This window comes from Fusarium tjaetaba (assembly GCF_013396195.1).
Source record: "Fusarium tjaetaba strain NRRL 66243 chromosome Unknown NRRL66243_c0000113, whole genome shotgun sequence".
NCBI lineage: Eukaryota > Fungi > Ascomycota > Sordariomycetes > Hypocreales > Nectriaceae > Fusarium > Fusarium tjaetaba.
In genome coordinates this window covers 259,731-274,474 of record NW_023501309.1, presented here as the reverse complement: position 1 = coordinate 274,474, position 14,744 = coordinate 259,731, and the positions used below count along the sequence as shown (strand labels likewise).

Here is a 14,744-nt window from a genome sequence, read left to right as displayed (position 1 = left end):
TGATATCGTAGAATCAAAAGGTCATTCTCGTTTAATCCACTCTCGTGTCCTGGAATCCCCTCCGATGTATTCTATTGGTGTTTGATTCGAATGCCGCGATCATGTCCCACAAATTCAGAACATTATGCCTGGCGTGGTCCAGACGTCTTGCCACTGAACTATGGGATGACTGCGGCCTATGAGTGGAATACAGGTGATGAACAAACCCTATCTAGTCAGTCTATTCTTAACAACCAGTAGCCAGTATCATCTCTGTCGTCCAAATAAGGCGGAGGAGCGGGATAGGTGTTAACGAAGGGGGCATGCATCCTATGCAGGTTCCCATCGGAAGCGCACCAGACGTGCCTGCACCAAGATCTTGGAGGCTCCCTCGAATCCAGGTCCACAGTTGGGACATCTTTAATGATTGTACGGAAAATTCTTTCTGGTAGCGCAAAGGCGCACTCTTTGAACTTGGGTCTGCCCTGGACAAACTGCAACAGCTTGTTGATAATTATATCGTGCGCTTCAGGGTTGGAGATAGGACGCTCATTGTACTCTTTCTCAAATGATATGCGAAGTCTCCGGAGATTGGGGAAGCTTGTTTTTGACAGCGTATCCAGCACAAAGCTCATATGACCAACATCTAGCTGGAATGGATGGAGCATCCTGCGTATAGCGTTTGTGTGCACATCGTAGTGTCCAGCGCACGCTTCGTTTTCTCTTTGAAGAGGCCACCTGATTTCGAGAGAAGTGATAGAAGCAAGCCTCTGAGGGAGCACCAGCTGCCCGATATGTGATATTATTGCTTCGCCAGACATGGCAATCGTGTTGCTCGAGTACAGGAGGTCAATCATCTCGGCATAACTGCAAAGCTCAGTCAGTTTCCTCTTGGAGCTGTGCCCTTCTTTAGATTGCTTACTTCTGCCGACACGAGAGAAGCCAGCTCATCAAACCAGGATTGCGGGGCTCGGTATCCCCATGTTTACAATCATCTTCCCAAAACCTTTGCTGGCCCCCAGCTATGTCTCGAGGCCTAAGCGTCTGTCCCCGATGGCAAATGCCACCGAACCACCGCCAAGACTCGACCTTCTCGTCATCAGATGTATATTTCTCTCTAAAGCTTAAGCTCATGTGAAGACGTCGATCACCAAAGGCCAGTCGCAGAATGTCCCGTCGAATGTTGGGAGGAAGATTGAACCATGGAGACTTTTGGAAAAGCGGAGCGGGCCTCTCAATCACTTCGCTAGGATCTTCATCCTGGAACCCTAGCGGTGTGAGGGCACGAGGTCGTGGATTAGGCAACAACGGTATCTCGTCCACATGGTCTCTCCAATGAGGCAGCGAATCGTCCGCCTCATCAGGCCACCAATACGTTGGCGACATTGGTGAAAATGTGGGAGAAGTTGGCGTGGATGGAATGTCTATGTGGTAATAATCCGACCACTGGTGCGGTGAAGGATGCTCTTCTGCTTCTTGTATCTGTCTCAGTGTTTCTGCTCCAGCTTGATCTCGTCAGACGGAGGACAAGAATTGCGCAGCGACGAACCTGCTTCCAACATTTCCGGCTGCTCTGGGTCTGGGACCCGTCCCGTCTCTGGAGAATCATCCATCGTTGCTCCTTAGTGAAATGTGATGATGGAAGAAGAAAAAAGAAAATGCTGACGATTGTTGCCTGCAGCGTTATATATGTTGATGGAGAGCTGACGGTGCACGTGCATTATTCTGCCAATCTGAGTTATGTAATCCAATCACTTGCTTCAGAGGCTCCTACAGTAAATTGAGTGTCTTGATGAAATTATGAAGAGATTCAGAGTGCGCAGATCATGTCATCGGATGTAAGCACAGTTAAAGAGGAGCTGTTAAAATCCATTGCCAATTTAGGCTGAGGATCAAAATATCATTGCAGAACAAATTGATCGAACTTGAGACATCCTCAACGAAATCCCCACGTTCACAGTTTTGGCTCAGGTTCTCTGGCATCCATGTGTAAGCAAAACTGTCCTCGTGCCCAACGTCAGATCACAATTACTCACTTGTACTCATTCTTCATCTCCCTAAGTTTCTCCATAACTCTGACCGGGTCTGTCTCTCCCGTCGCCCTCTGGATGTTGGGATCCTGTTTGGTCAGCGCCGAATTTCTAGCTTTGCTGATGTGAGGGCTTACATCCAGTCTCATGAATACATTATGTTGCTAAACAATACATATTAATAAAGTGCCTTGAAAAAAAAACCCCATGGGGCTTCTGCGCGACCTTTTCATGTCCTATCGTGTACTTGCCCACCGTGACAGGGTTTGCATCAGAGAAGCTCAAAAGCTGCTGTACTGGTTCGCTCTGTGATATAGAGATTGCGAACTTGGCATTGCTTCGAGTATACTCATGGCCAGGCTGTGTCGTCAGTCTAACTCCTATGCAAGGTTGATGCTGAATATGTTAGCTTACAAAAACGACCGTGTCGTTTGGAAGCGATGCAAGATGTTTGTTCAGCGCCACGTGCATCTCCTTTGCAGTCCCCTCAAAGAACCTCCCGCATCCTATTCAATTCTCTGTCAGCAAACTGTATCTCTCCCAAACTTCAGACAACTGACCACCAGTGAACAGGGTGTCGCCTGTAAAAACTGCCTTTTGATCCCCATCTTGGAAGAAGAAACATATGCTATCCTGCGTATGACAGGGTGTATGCAAACTAGTTATTGTGATGTTCCCAAGCTTGAATGTCTCATTATGACTTGGAGTTTTCGTGACTCCTTCGCAGTCCTTGCCTCCGATAATGTCAAGTTTTGGGTTGTTTAGTACAGCTAGCTAAGTCTTTTCGTTAGCCTGCACAGTCGAAAGAGACAAGTTACGATACACACGATCTCTTGATTACCACCAGCGTGATCCCAATGACTATATGATGTTAGGGCGAAGCACTGCTGCACAGCGCTGACTAGTGAAGACTGACTGGTGCGTGTTTATTATAGCGACGAGATTGAGCTTGTTTGACTGAATAGCTGCTATGAGAACCGGAACAACCCTGAAATACCTCGTCAGTCAGGTTTCAAGCGAGCCCAGATCAAGCGCTTACTCTTCAGGATTTGCAGGGTCTATAATCAGAGCGTCGCGACTCTCATCATCGACAACCAGATATGCCCAGTTGTCGTTGCTTCCCCACCCTGCTAGGAATCAGCGACAAGAAGCAGACGATGGTTGGGGGGTCGCATACACATGGGGATCGGCTGAATAAACATATTGTAAAGCTGCTTTGGTTGATAAGATAGGAGATACAAGGTGATGATGCTATCTACAGCTGATAGTCTAGTGGTCTAAGTCATTTATAGTCTCTGTGTCCTCTGCCCCTCCTTGTTGAGCTTGTGACGAAATTGCATCCATTCAGCCGAGGTAACCTAGGTAATTAGAACAAAATAGGAAATTTTTACAGAAGGGTTTAGCGCGAGGCGACGCACTTCCGCCCCCGTCAGTGTCAGGCTAGGATGTGAGTTAATGAGCCAAACGTGATTGGTGTTCTAGGCTTATCAGCCGCTACTGAACTCTAAGCGGCAGCGCGGCCAACCGCTAATCTTCAGAGGCACGACCCCTGGAACACTTATCTTCATCAGGTATGAGAGGCACTGTTAGTAATCAGTCACAGGGTCGAGCCTGGCATTTTGCGGGGTAAGACCGCTGAATCTCAACTTCTACCGATCCTTATCTTGGACTTGAACTGGCAGAACTCAACAACAGCCGCGCTGCGACGCCATTGATTATCATATTTATCATTGCTACAACTCATCGTGATATAGAATTGAGGAACTGGTTGATTTTATCACTTCCCCTCCACTAGCAAATGCCACCTCAACAACCCAGTCAGGGCCGAGTCGCTCGCTCCAGGGGCGGCTGCGTAACATGCAGGTCAAAACATGTAGGCATAATAACTATCCCCATACTTTCAACGCATACTCATCCATTATAGGCAAAATGTGACGAAGCAAAACCAACTTGCAAGTCATGCGCTGCACGTGGTCAGAAATGCGGTGGATACCGCTTGGATGTTCGATGGTCTACCAAGCATGAGAAGCGCACTCGACAACCTCAATCGCGACCTCGCCAGTCGCGAACAGAGGATTCACCTTCGGCACGGTCCACGGACGCTCAATCAGACACACATTCACAGGTCTCATTTAGGTCAGAGAATGCGCCTATAGGCAGTAGAGGCTCCATAACAGCAGCAGCAACGATTGCTCCTGATGATTTTGACCCAGCTGCAAGCGCGTCGGTCTTTCATCTCAACGGCATTGTGTCACCATTGTTCCCGTTATCTACAGACAGCGATTTCTTCTCCCATCAACTGGAGCAAGAACATGAGGAAACAAATCATACTTTTAGCCGCACTGACAGCGAAAATCACGACGCTTACTCTCTATCCAACATGACGTCCTCCGTATCGCCCTTGCAGTGGGGAGACGATTTCTTAGGCTCTGTTCACAGCGATAACGAGCTACTTCCAACTTCAGAAACACTCTCTATCCCAGTTGGAAATATGGCCTTTGACTTCCACATGCCCTTACCAACAGTCGAACCTGGCAGGCTGACCTTTGAAATGACACCAAATGCAATCACATATACGCCATCTGTCCTCATTGAGTACTGGTTTCGCCACGTCTGTTCTCTCTGGTCAAATTACGACTCCGACGTCAACCTCAATCGCACAATCGCTGCTGCATTATGGTCCAACTGCGAGCTCGTTTATCTCAGCCTCCAGGCTATGTCAGCCGCCCATTTGTCTGCTAAAGTGCCAATGATGCGACAAACATCGATAACGAACATGAAGGCGGCGGCCGAAATTATGAGAGCTGACTTGCATACCGTGAAGTCACATCAACTCTTCAATACGGTGCCTACAAGTCTCTTGTTTTCTCTCATGGGAATTGGAACTAGTATCTGCTGGCTCAATGCCACTCAGCTAGGACTGCCATTTCTCTGCGAAGCAAAAGCCATTCTTCATGCTGTCAACAAAAACAAGCACTTATTATCCGGCGAACAACGGCAATTGCTATCCTTCTTTAATAAGAGTTGGCTCTACTGCGAAATGCTATTGTCGATGGTGACCTCGAGCTGTAAAAGCCTTCAGAAGATGGAAGAAATGGGCGACGTCGAGGAAGCTATTCCTGTCACCGCCCCTGTGACAGCAGACCCCGTCGAACATGTTCCGCACCCGTGGACTGGGGTCTCAAGTGACAGCTACAAGCTGTTCATGCGGGCAATGAAGCTTTGCCACAAATTTAGACGCAAGATTCGAAAGCCACAAGATATGTTTGCGTCAGCCAACATCAGCGCCGCCATGCAGCTCATTGAAGAAGCTGCCGTGGTAGAGAAGCAGACTTGCGATCTTGATGTGGAATGTCGCGAGACGATAGGAGAGACGAATGACAAGAAGACACCTAATCAGCACCTATTCAACGTTGCCGAAGCTTACCGACAATCAACCCTTTTACAATTGTACCAGACCTTTCCAGAACTCATCGTTAGACGACACGAGCTGGATGAGTCACAGGCGAGAGATGCTCAATCCTTATGGGATAACTGGATAACCCCGATTGCACTGAACTTGGTAGGCATATTGAAGCTTTTGCCTACAGACTCTGGCAGCAAAATGACCCAGCCACTGCTCTGCGTCTCAGCTAGCACTGGACTCAGGCGAAAACACATCGAAGTCAAGGCCACTACTCCCAGAGACGTTCCCTTCAGCCAAGATGCCAGTCTGGAAGACTGTGACATGATAAATTACCTTGACTTCGCTGGCCTTCACGATGAGCTCCCAGAAGAGTCTCAACCAGAGCCAGATCCAGATGCAAGTGCGGGGATCATGGCTGCCAGACAATTTCTTCACGAGCGGCTGGAGACGTTGAGGACAGTCCTACCACCAAAGCCAGTGGCAGTGGCGCAGGATCTGACCAAAGCTATCTGGCAAGCCTATGACACGGAACAGTGCGCCAAGTATGCGATACATTGGATAGATGTGATGGATAGTCGGAATTTGAAGTCGAACTGGGGATAGTGTAGTCCAATGCGTGCTTTAATGATATGACTTTAGATTATATTCGAAACTAAGTAATCCTGCATAGCGTACAATATCCTTCCTTCAATAAATGTTCTCAATACTTTACAGCTTAGGTGGCTTGCAGCACGAAGAGTCACTCATGGCCGCCAGTTTACTAACCTTGTCAGTGGTATCAAACCCAGTTTTCTTGGCAGCCACTTCACTGGGAGTGACCGAGTAAGAAGGAGGCACGTCCATGACAGGGTTGCAGGTGAAGAAGTGACGGGGCCTAAGCAAGAGTGTAATCGGCTCAGCGGGCATCACTGGGAAATCCTCTGGAGCGGGGAAATGCGTGATACCAAACGTGTGCCACAGGACAATATCAGTATTAGCGACGCTCTTGGTGCCATCGCCAATCCAAGCACCGAGGCCTCTGGAAGGCTCACCGGAGCTCTGAGCGACGTGGTTGCCAGCGGCCCAGAGTTCATCATCGGCATCTGGAAATTATCAGTATGAGGCGTAGATACGTAAGGATAGAGAAGATCTTACACTTCGTCACATGAACAGCATGGCGAGCAAAGAAAGCCCTTTTCCATACAAGAGAACCCTCCTTCGGCATCAAGTTCGGCACGTCTCGGCTCACAAGCTTGTACGAGACAGGCTTGCCGCTCTCAGAGTTGAGCTTGTTCTCATTTACGATGTCCCAGGAGCGCGAAGTAGCACCATTGTAGTCGGTGATAGCTTGGCCAGTGGTCTCGAGTCGAGTGCGCTTAGCATAGAAGGCATTACCGTAGAGGTTTTCTGGGCTGCCAACTGGGGCATCCGAAGGTACAGCATCAACCATGTGGACCGTGTTCTCGTGACCATCGATGCTGGGATTGATACGGAGAAGGAAGAGATGCTGATGGTTATGGGCGTTGACACCTGAGTAGTCATTAGTCTGGGGACTGTAGCTGTCGATGCGAGACTTACCCTTCTTGACTTGCGTTCCATAGCCTTGCAGATCCTCACCAGGGTTCATGACATAAGTGTTGAGGATACCTGTGAGCTTGATATCAGGCTGGATTGTTCCGTCCTGGTGGAACACCCACTATATTCTGTTAGTAGTCTCCTCTCAACACTTGGCAGGTGCAACATACCTGAATGGCGTACTCATAGTTAGCAGCAGTAAAGACATGCTGAACGATAAGCTTTCGGGCGCGTGTGACGATAGTTGAGTTGTCTCGAAAGTCTGTGTGCTTGAATAGAATACCATCATCTTCCTCATGGATGCATATGGCATTCTCGATCTTGCGGATCTGACCGGTCTGAGTCGGGAGCTCAGCATCGAGATAATGAATGGCACCTTGACAGTTAGCTTGGTGAACTAGATGGTGAGTGAGAGGCAGCGTACCCTTGCAGTCACAGCCAAGCGAGAGACTGTTTGTCAGATATCCGGCACCATACTCGCCCAGATCGAAGGCATGCTTGCGATGATGAGGAGGCTCGGGGTGACCACTGAGTATTGGCGTTAGCGTGAGACTTGTCGAGAAGGGCGGACGACGACGTACTAGGGAACAACCATCTCGGAAAGAGACATGCGATAGAAGATTGGCCTGACGTTTCCCTTATCGTTGAAGGTAATGTTGTTGAAGACAATACCCTCACGATAATTGAAGCCAATATGAAACTTCCAGTTCTGCCACTCTAGCTCCCTTCCGTTGACATTGAACGAAACACCCTCCGGCTGGGAGATGTAAATCGGCTTCAAGTCCTTTCTATACCCGCCCTCCTTCTGGATATACAAATGATGATAATCCACAGCCTTGTTTCTCTGAAGAGGTCGTCGAACGCGAGGGATATCTATGGCAATAACCTCCTTCTTCCTGGGATCATAGATCGGATGGAAATCAAGAGGATATTGGTATTGGCAGTTGTCGACATCTGGGCGGAAATACATCAGGCCTTGGAACAGGCGTGTGCTGCTGCCGTATCGAGTGTCGTGGCTGATGGTCCATGGGTCGGCGTAGACTTTGTGCATCTCGTCTGCGGCGATTCCGCTGATTCGGCATTGTTCGATGACTTGGGGGTCTTTGCGACACGCTTGTTCGACTTCGAGCATTTCTTCGACAATGAGCTGCAAGGTAGTCATCAGTTAGCCATGCTCTCAATGGGGTGATTGAGGGCGGTCTCACAATTGGCTGTTGCCCTTCAGCGCGCTCCCACTTTGTGATCCTTTGACTCTTCAAGTCGATCAAACCATCATAGACATGGCTCTTGCCATCTCTGGGATCAATAATGACAACTTCTGCAACACGTCGAGGTCTGGCGCCGCTGGAGGGATTGGCAAGCCAGGCCACCATCTCAGCCTTGCGCGGCTCCTGAAGCGTTATGACGTGGAAGTGGACTGCATCGCCATGCTCTTTGCGCACAATAGAGGTAGCGAGGCGAATTTCCTCTCCGCTGAGGGGATCGAAGGGATGGGGGATTGAACCTGACATTGTGATGTGTATTGATGCGTGATGTCTTAATGCAAGGTGCTTCAATAGAGGGTCTTCGGTTGCATCAAATACTTATTTAACAACAGCACGAATGCGACAGACAAACGTAATCACAACTTGAGAAGTTCCAATCTTTGCCTATAATCAGTATGGGCTGATATTTCGGATCTGTAGACCCCGACTCCGAACTTCTTGTGCTGAATTATTGTACGGAATCGGGTCCTCGACACGTTCTACCATGATGGGCAAGCCGTCACCAAGTAAAGCTCCCCTCAGAGCTCTCCACCTCGGTCCCATTCCGATCTGTATCAGGTGGGGAGCTACCCCAGAAGATAGCCTGGACTTGCATATCTCGGCGCTCAACTGTAGTATGGAGCAATGCTAATCAGCTGCGTATACCAGTGGAAGCTTGAAGATAGGCCTACCCAAGCTGTTCGATTTCCATGAAGTTCGCCCAACTGCTCGCTTCCTTAGACTTGCCTAACGCGGTAAGTGCTGCCTCGGCAGATGGGAAGAAGTCAATTGGTTGCATTGCAAAGTCTTAGCGCAAAACTTAGGCTAGAGTTGCCAATCATGGTTAGTAAAGTGGCCAGGATCCAACGACAAACGGAGAGGGACGCTGGCAGACTGAAGCACTGAGCAGCACGGTGTAAGTCAACTCGACGTTATCATTGTCTTATCATGTGAAGGAGCAAGATGTGGTGCGTAATCAGCAAAGTCCACAACACAATGCTTTAGGGTGTATCGAAGAAATGGATTCTGATTTAGAGGCTGGCTGTAGAAACTTGGATCCCTAGTCTAAAAGTTTGCTTTGCCAGTAAAGCCTTCGTTTTGCACCAATTCAATCCAGTAATTATCAGGGTCAAGAAGAAACGCGACATTCTTCATTTTTCCGTCAGTTAACCTCTTCTTCCACACAACGTTCAGTCCTTCCAACCGTTCACACGCTGCATCAATATTATCAACAGTGACACCTTTGCAACGTCAGCCATTTCCACCATAGAATTAAGGCGAATTAACTTACAGATATGACCAAATCCTTGAGGTTGATCATTTCCATTATGTACTTGTGAAATCGCGTTCTCTCCGCCTTGCCAGATGAGAGTGAGTAATCCTTCACGGCGTGACAAGTCTTCTGTTCCGGTGAAGGAACCTGTTGAAGGATACCCTAAAAGAAATGTCTTTAAGCTTTCGCTCTCATTGTTGTGAGTTTTGACCAGCTTCATTCCGAGATTCTCTGTGTAGTAGCGAACGGATCGAGCTGCGTCCGTGATTCTCAAGGCATATTGATTCTGCAACAGTGTCATTTAGCAATGATCTATCATGCGAGAGTCAGGTGTAGACTTACAACACTAGACAGGCCAGCAGCATCGGATGAGACATTCACATTCGGCGAATCCTGCTCGATAATATGGATCCAGTAGCCGTCTGGGTCCAGAGCAATCACCCGCTCGTTCCCAGAGGCGATATCCTGCTGGAATTTGTAACCAGCTTTGGCCAGCGTCTGGTAGGTAGACTGTACATTCACCACCGAGATCGATATATGGGAGAAGCCAAGATATGGTTTCTCATTCCCGTTGCTTACTCGATAATTGTCATCACTCTCAGTGCCATAGTTATGAGTGAGCTCGATCAAGCCTTGACGATCGAAGGTGAACTTCCCATGAGAAGGCGAATCCGGGCTATCAACACCAAGGAAGTAAAGATCGAACTTATTTTCGGGAAACGAAAGCTTTTGGACAACACTAAGGCCAAGAAGTTCGTAAAACTGGACTGTGAGAGAATTGTTCAGCAAACTCTTACTGAGTGGTGAATGGCGATTTTACTTACTAGTACGTCTGGGATCCTTCACACGAATCCTATTAGCTTAAGGATGAGTATGCATAGGTTGAGTGAGCTGTACAGGGTGAACTCACATGGCATGATTCAGCTTGTAAGTCCTGGTATCTGTCTTTTGTTCCATTGTGCCGGTTCGAACGATGGCTAGCGTGACAAGGCTCACTACCTGATTTGAGCCTCCTATCCAGGTCTTTAATACTAGAGGTACATGATTGCGTGCTCGTAGAGGGAGCGCATAGAGGTACTCAGGCAACACATACCATTTTCGGTATGGTGAGTCTATGCCATCGTGGGACCAGCATGAAGGGTCCCCCTTCCTGATCAAGTATCCAGCTTATCGGTCGGAGCCATAGAAAGTTTTGGAACGAGTCTAGTCCAGCTATTGTCATGCGGCTCGCATATCTAACCCCGCAAAGATCTCCAATATTCCATGGCATATACTCGAGGATGGGGCTGATGCTTGTGATGTCTTGGCGTGTAATCGAAGGAGGATACAAAAGACATCATTCAAATATGTAATGAGGGGCTAATCGTTCGGCTTGCTGTTCTCGTTACCACTCAATACTATTCCCAACGAAAGCAAAAGAACACGCAGAACATGTCCCATTCTATCCGAGGCAAAACAGCCATTGTTACTGGCGCTGGCAGTGGCATCAACCTCGCATTTGCGGAACAGCTTTTGATAGGCGGATGCAATGTTCTTTTTGCCGACCTCGCTCTGCGACCTGAAGCTCAGAAGCTGGTGGACGCTTATTCAGGCGGAGCTGCAAGCACAAGCCGAGCTGTTTTCCAGCAGACTGATGTGACTAACTGGCCTCATCTTGAGCGAATGTTCGAAAGGGCAGAAGAGGAATTCGGCGACATTGACATCGTCTGCCCTGGCGCTGGAGTTTACGAACCGGTATGCACTCTGGGTTCTTCCAAGTCAATTGCCACTGACCCAGTAATTCTTTAGAGCTTTAGCAGCTTTTGGTATCCTCCTGGAACCCCACAAAGCAAAGATGCCCTCCACGGCGGTCGCTATGCCAGTATCGATATCAACTTGGTTCATCCTATCAGGACCACTCAATTGGCGCTGTCTCGTTTCTTGAGATACGAAAAGAAACCTCGCACAATTGTAATTATCTCGAGTACCAACGCCCAAGACACCTGCTTGTCCACTGCGATTTATGATGCGACAAAACATGCGATTAGTGGATTCGTGCGCGCGATGGCCAAGATCGACCAAGTTGGCGTCCGTATTGCGGCAGTCGCACCAGGCATCATCAAGACGCCTCTCTTCATGGAGAATCCAGATAAACTTGCGATGATCGATACTAACAAGGATGTTCTGGTTGAGCCCTCTGAGGTCGCGAGTGTCATGGTCGCCTTGATTGAGAGGGACAGCATCTGCTCGACCATTGACCAAGCGAGAACTGGACCACAAGACATCGAGATCAAGAGCGGGTCAATCATTGAAGTGACCAAGAACCGAGCTCGTGTTGTCAATGCATATCATGATCCGGGTCCCTCGGGTGCTGGGGCAGTTGGCTCCAACTTTGCCACTTCGGAGTACACTACGTTGGACTTACTCTTGAAGCCAGGATGGGGAGAACCTAGTGTAAAGGACAACAGCAACCTTTGATCAGATCATGAAAACAGAATATTTTTAGCAGAGTCTCGACCAAATTGATTCTTATGAACACTCGTTAATGCATTCATGGTCTAGCAGTGGTCCCTATGAAGTTCGTTTAACTCCTTATACTAGAGCAGCTCACTCCTAAACTCTGCTACTCGTGGCTTGCAAACAAAAGGTTTCTAATCATACTGTCGGTTGGCCAGCAGTATCATCATGTGTGGATATTATTGAAGTGCCTCCAATATCACGAGAGGCGGCTAGGTCGGAAGTTCGATAGACGTCCATTCGACCGCCGAAGCTCCGTAACTGCTGTGCTACGTAAAGCCACTTGCGATAGGCTGAGGCATGTTCCACTCGGTCTGAGGGGGGTCGAGGTGTGACGCAAGCGCAACTCCGTCAACTGAATCGTCACCCGCTTCAAAGATATCTCGATATCCTATCTAATTGGCATCCGTCTCCATGCGGCGAACGTAGATAAGTGGCCAAACCGTAAAGGGGGTTCGCGATGCCGCTACTCCCAGCAAAGTAAGTCCAGACTGTGCCATCCTAATTGTGCCTAGTGCAGCGCGTGGGTTACACCAGAGACCGCGATCTCGCCTCATTTCCCCGCACGATAACGAGCATCCCTGGAAAAGCTTATCTCGGCACTCTTGGCCCTGGGGGAACTCCTTGGCATTCTTATCAGCTCGCTTGAAGTCTATCAACACTTCGTGATGCGGTTTATTTAAGATATATCCCGTCGTGTTAAACGTGTTTACTGTTGAGAGCAACAAGGACTTACATAGATCAAGATTTGGCTGATATCGCCAGCTATTTTCACCATGGCCGATCCGACTCCTCACCAGGTTACAGAAGGTCACTTGCGGCCACGTCTGAGCAAGTTGACTATGGTTGCAATGACGTTCGCTATTCTCAAGTAAGCAGATCCACATTCCCCTTCATGACCGAAGGCTCAGTACCTGACCTCTACAGCACTTGGATCGCGTTAGGTGGCACAATTGGCATCGTCATGCCGTCTGGAGGCCCAGTCGCACTCCTGTACGGCTTCATCTTCTGTGTAGCTTGCAACTTTGCTCTGGCCTTTAGCCTGGGCGAGCTTGCAGCTATCTGGCCAACAGCAGGTGGACAATATCATTTCGTATACGCTCTCAGCAGTGAGCGATGGAAGAGGTTTCTAGTATGTCTGAGTCTCCAGTATCATAACCTGTGACGAAGCTAATAATTTCCAGAGCTTATGCGCAGGATGGATCAATATTGCCGGCTGGCTCACCCTGGTAACGACCGAAGCGATCTTTTCCGGTGAGTGTTTCTTATCAGGCAAGTAGTCAGACCCATTCACTGACTGAAATCAGCCATGTTCATTGCTGCCGCTATTGTCGTCGCGTCCGGGAGATCAACACCGGTCGACTCTTGGACAACATACCTTGTCTTCCTTGCCATTATCACATTTTCAACCATCGTGAACATTTGGGGCAATTCAATCCTTGGGCCTTGGAGCAACCTTGCTCGTAAGTTTATACTTTAAAAACCTGGGATGTAGCTTGCTAACGTTATTATCAAGTTTACTGGTCAATTGGGAGCGTGGTTATCATCAGTATCATTCTGTTATCCATGTCAGAAAAGACCAGCGCTGAGTTCGTTTTCACAACTTTCAATAACGAGACAGGATGGTCAGATGGAATGGCTTGGCTTCTAGGTCTACTTCAATCCGCTTTGTCATTGATTGGATTTGACGCGGTTCTTCACATGACTGAAGAAATGCCTAATCCCCATCTGGATGCTCCTCTTGCAATCGTCTATGCTATCGGTGTTGGCGGTTCTACGTAAGTACTACAATCCTGGCCAAAGCATTGTACATAAAATACTGACCTCATCAGTGGCGTGATCTTCATCCTAGTGATCCTCTTCTGTCTGACTGATGTCGACAAGGTTGTGAGCTCGCCTACCGGTCAGCCCCTGATCGCTCTTTTCGACCAAGCCACGAACAGCCGAGCAGCCTCTACCATCATCAGCTGCATGCTAGGTTTGTGTTTCATCCACGGCACAAACGGATCAGTTACCACCAGTAGCCGACTGATTTACTCCATGGCTCGAGACAACGGCTTCTTTTTCTCTCGATATTTCAACCACATCAACCCAAAGTTAGAGGTTCCAGTCCGCACGATCATCTTCACTTATATCTTCAATGTGCTATTTGGTGCCCTCTATCTAGGACCTACGGTAGCCTTCAACGCGTTCATCGCGTCTTGCACGATTCTCCTGAACATATCATACGTTTTCCCAATCTTCGTTTTGGTCATTCGAGGCAGAGGCATCCTCGCTCCGCATCAACACCCCCATACGCCGTGGAAGCTTGGAAACTTCTGGGGATACCTGGCTAACTGGACATCTTGTCTGTATGTTTCAGTAACTTCAGTGGTATGTCGGCTTCCTGTGACAGGTAACGAGCTACTAACATGAACATAGCTTTTCTGCTTCCCTCCATCGCTACCTGCGACTGGAAACACGATGAGTAAATATTTTCTGCCTCTTGTAATTCGTCGTCTGCTCACATCATCACAGATTATGTTTCTGTTGTCATAGCAATTTGCTGCTTCGCTATTGCTGTTTATTGGTTTGCTCGGGGGAAAACCTTTGAGGGCCCTGTAAGTCTTTTCTTTCTCGCATGCTGGCCGACATATGAAACTAATTGTTGGCTTAGAACCTCGAAACCATCATGGCGCAAAGAGAAGAAGTAGTTCAAGAGCCTGTCCATGGGAGACGTCGCGAGAAGGAAGATATGCATGATCATTCTGTGTCCGCCTAGA

The 14,744-nt window shown here is 48.5% G+C and overlaps 6 protein-coding genes across 6 annotated transcripts; 3 read left to right on the top strand and 3 right to left on the bottom strand.

Annotated features, from left to right (window-relative positions):
* Positions 1 to 309: 309 nt before the first annotated feature.
* On the bottom strand, positions 310 to 1,592 carry FTJAE_5959 (uncharacterized protein; the record flags this gene model as incomplete). Its single annotated transcript, XM_037352521.1, has 4 exons — positions 310 to 397; positions 445 to 846; positions 902 to 1,454; positions 1,529 to 1,592. The coding sequence occupies 4 exons, from the start codon at positions 1,590 to 1,592 to the stop codon at positions 310 to 312; spliced, it is 1,107 nt and encodes a 368-aa protein (XP_037207013.1).
* Positions 1,593 to 3,807: 2,215 nt separating this feature from the next.
* Positions 3,808 to 6,018, top strand: FTJAE_5958 (C6 zinc finger domain protein; the record flags this gene model as incomplete). Its single annotated transcript, XM_037352520.1, has 2 exons — positions 3,808 to 3,882; positions 3,934 to 6,018. The coding sequence occupies 2 exons, from the start codon at positions 3,808 to 3,810 to the stop codon at positions 6,016 to 6,018; spliced, it is 2,160 nt and encodes a 719-aa protein (XP_037207012.1).
* A 105-nt stretch (positions 6,019 to 6,123) lies between these two features.
* FTJAE_5957 (primary-amine oxidase) lies at positions 6,124 to 8,480 on the bottom strand (the record flags this gene model as incomplete). Its single annotated transcript, XM_037352519.1, has 6 exons — positions 6,124 to 6,497; positions 6,550 to 6,924; positions 6,973 to 7,090; positions 7,140 to 7,497; positions 7,551 to 8,116; positions 8,175 to 8,480. 6 exons carry the CDS (start codon positions 8,478 to 8,480, stop codon positions 6,124 to 6,126), a joined length of 2,097 nt encoding a protein of 698 aa, XP_037207011.1.
* Positions 8,481 to 9,278: 798 nt separating this feature from the next.
* On the bottom strand, positions 9,279 to 10,443 carry FTJAE_5956 (lactoylglutathione lyase; the record flags this gene model as incomplete). Its single annotated transcript, XM_037352518.1, has 6 exons — positions 9,279 to 9,454; positions 9,505 to 9,772; positions 9,829 to 9,996; positions 10,066 to 10,253; positions 10,311 to 10,339; positions 10,397 to 10,443. 6 exons carry the CDS (start codon positions 10,441 to 10,443, stop codon positions 9,279 to 9,281), a joined length of 876 nt encoding a protein of 291 aa, XP_037207010.1.
* A 474-nt stretch (positions 10,444 to 10,917) lies between these two features.
* On the top strand, positions 10,918 to 11,943 carry FTJAE_5955 (3-hydroxybutyrate dehydrogenase; the record flags this gene model as incomplete). The annotated part of the gene is made up of 2 exons (XM_037352517.1): positions 10,918 to 11,220; positions 11,275 to 11,943. The coding sequence occupies 2 exons, from the start codon at positions 10,918 to 10,920 to the stop codon at positions 11,941 to 11,943; spliced, it is 972 nt and encodes a 323-aa protein (XP_037207009.1).
* An 815-nt stretch (positions 11,944 to 12,758) lies between these two features.
* FTJAE_5954 (HNM1-choline permease) lies at positions 12,759 to 14,743 on the top strand (the record flags this gene model as incomplete). Its single annotated transcript, XM_037352516.1, has 9 exons — positions 12,759 to 12,853; positions 12,910 to 13,114; positions 13,167 to 13,236; positions 13,290 to 13,445; positions 13,499 to 13,760; positions 13,815 to 14,355; positions 14,404 to 14,449; positions 14,500 to 14,582; positions 14,639 to 14,743. 9 exons carry the CDS (start codon positions 12,759 to 12,761, stop codon positions 14,741 to 14,743), a joined length of 1,563 nt encoding a protein of 520 aa, XP_037207008.1.
* Between the last annotated feature and the right edge of the window lies 1 nt (position 14,744).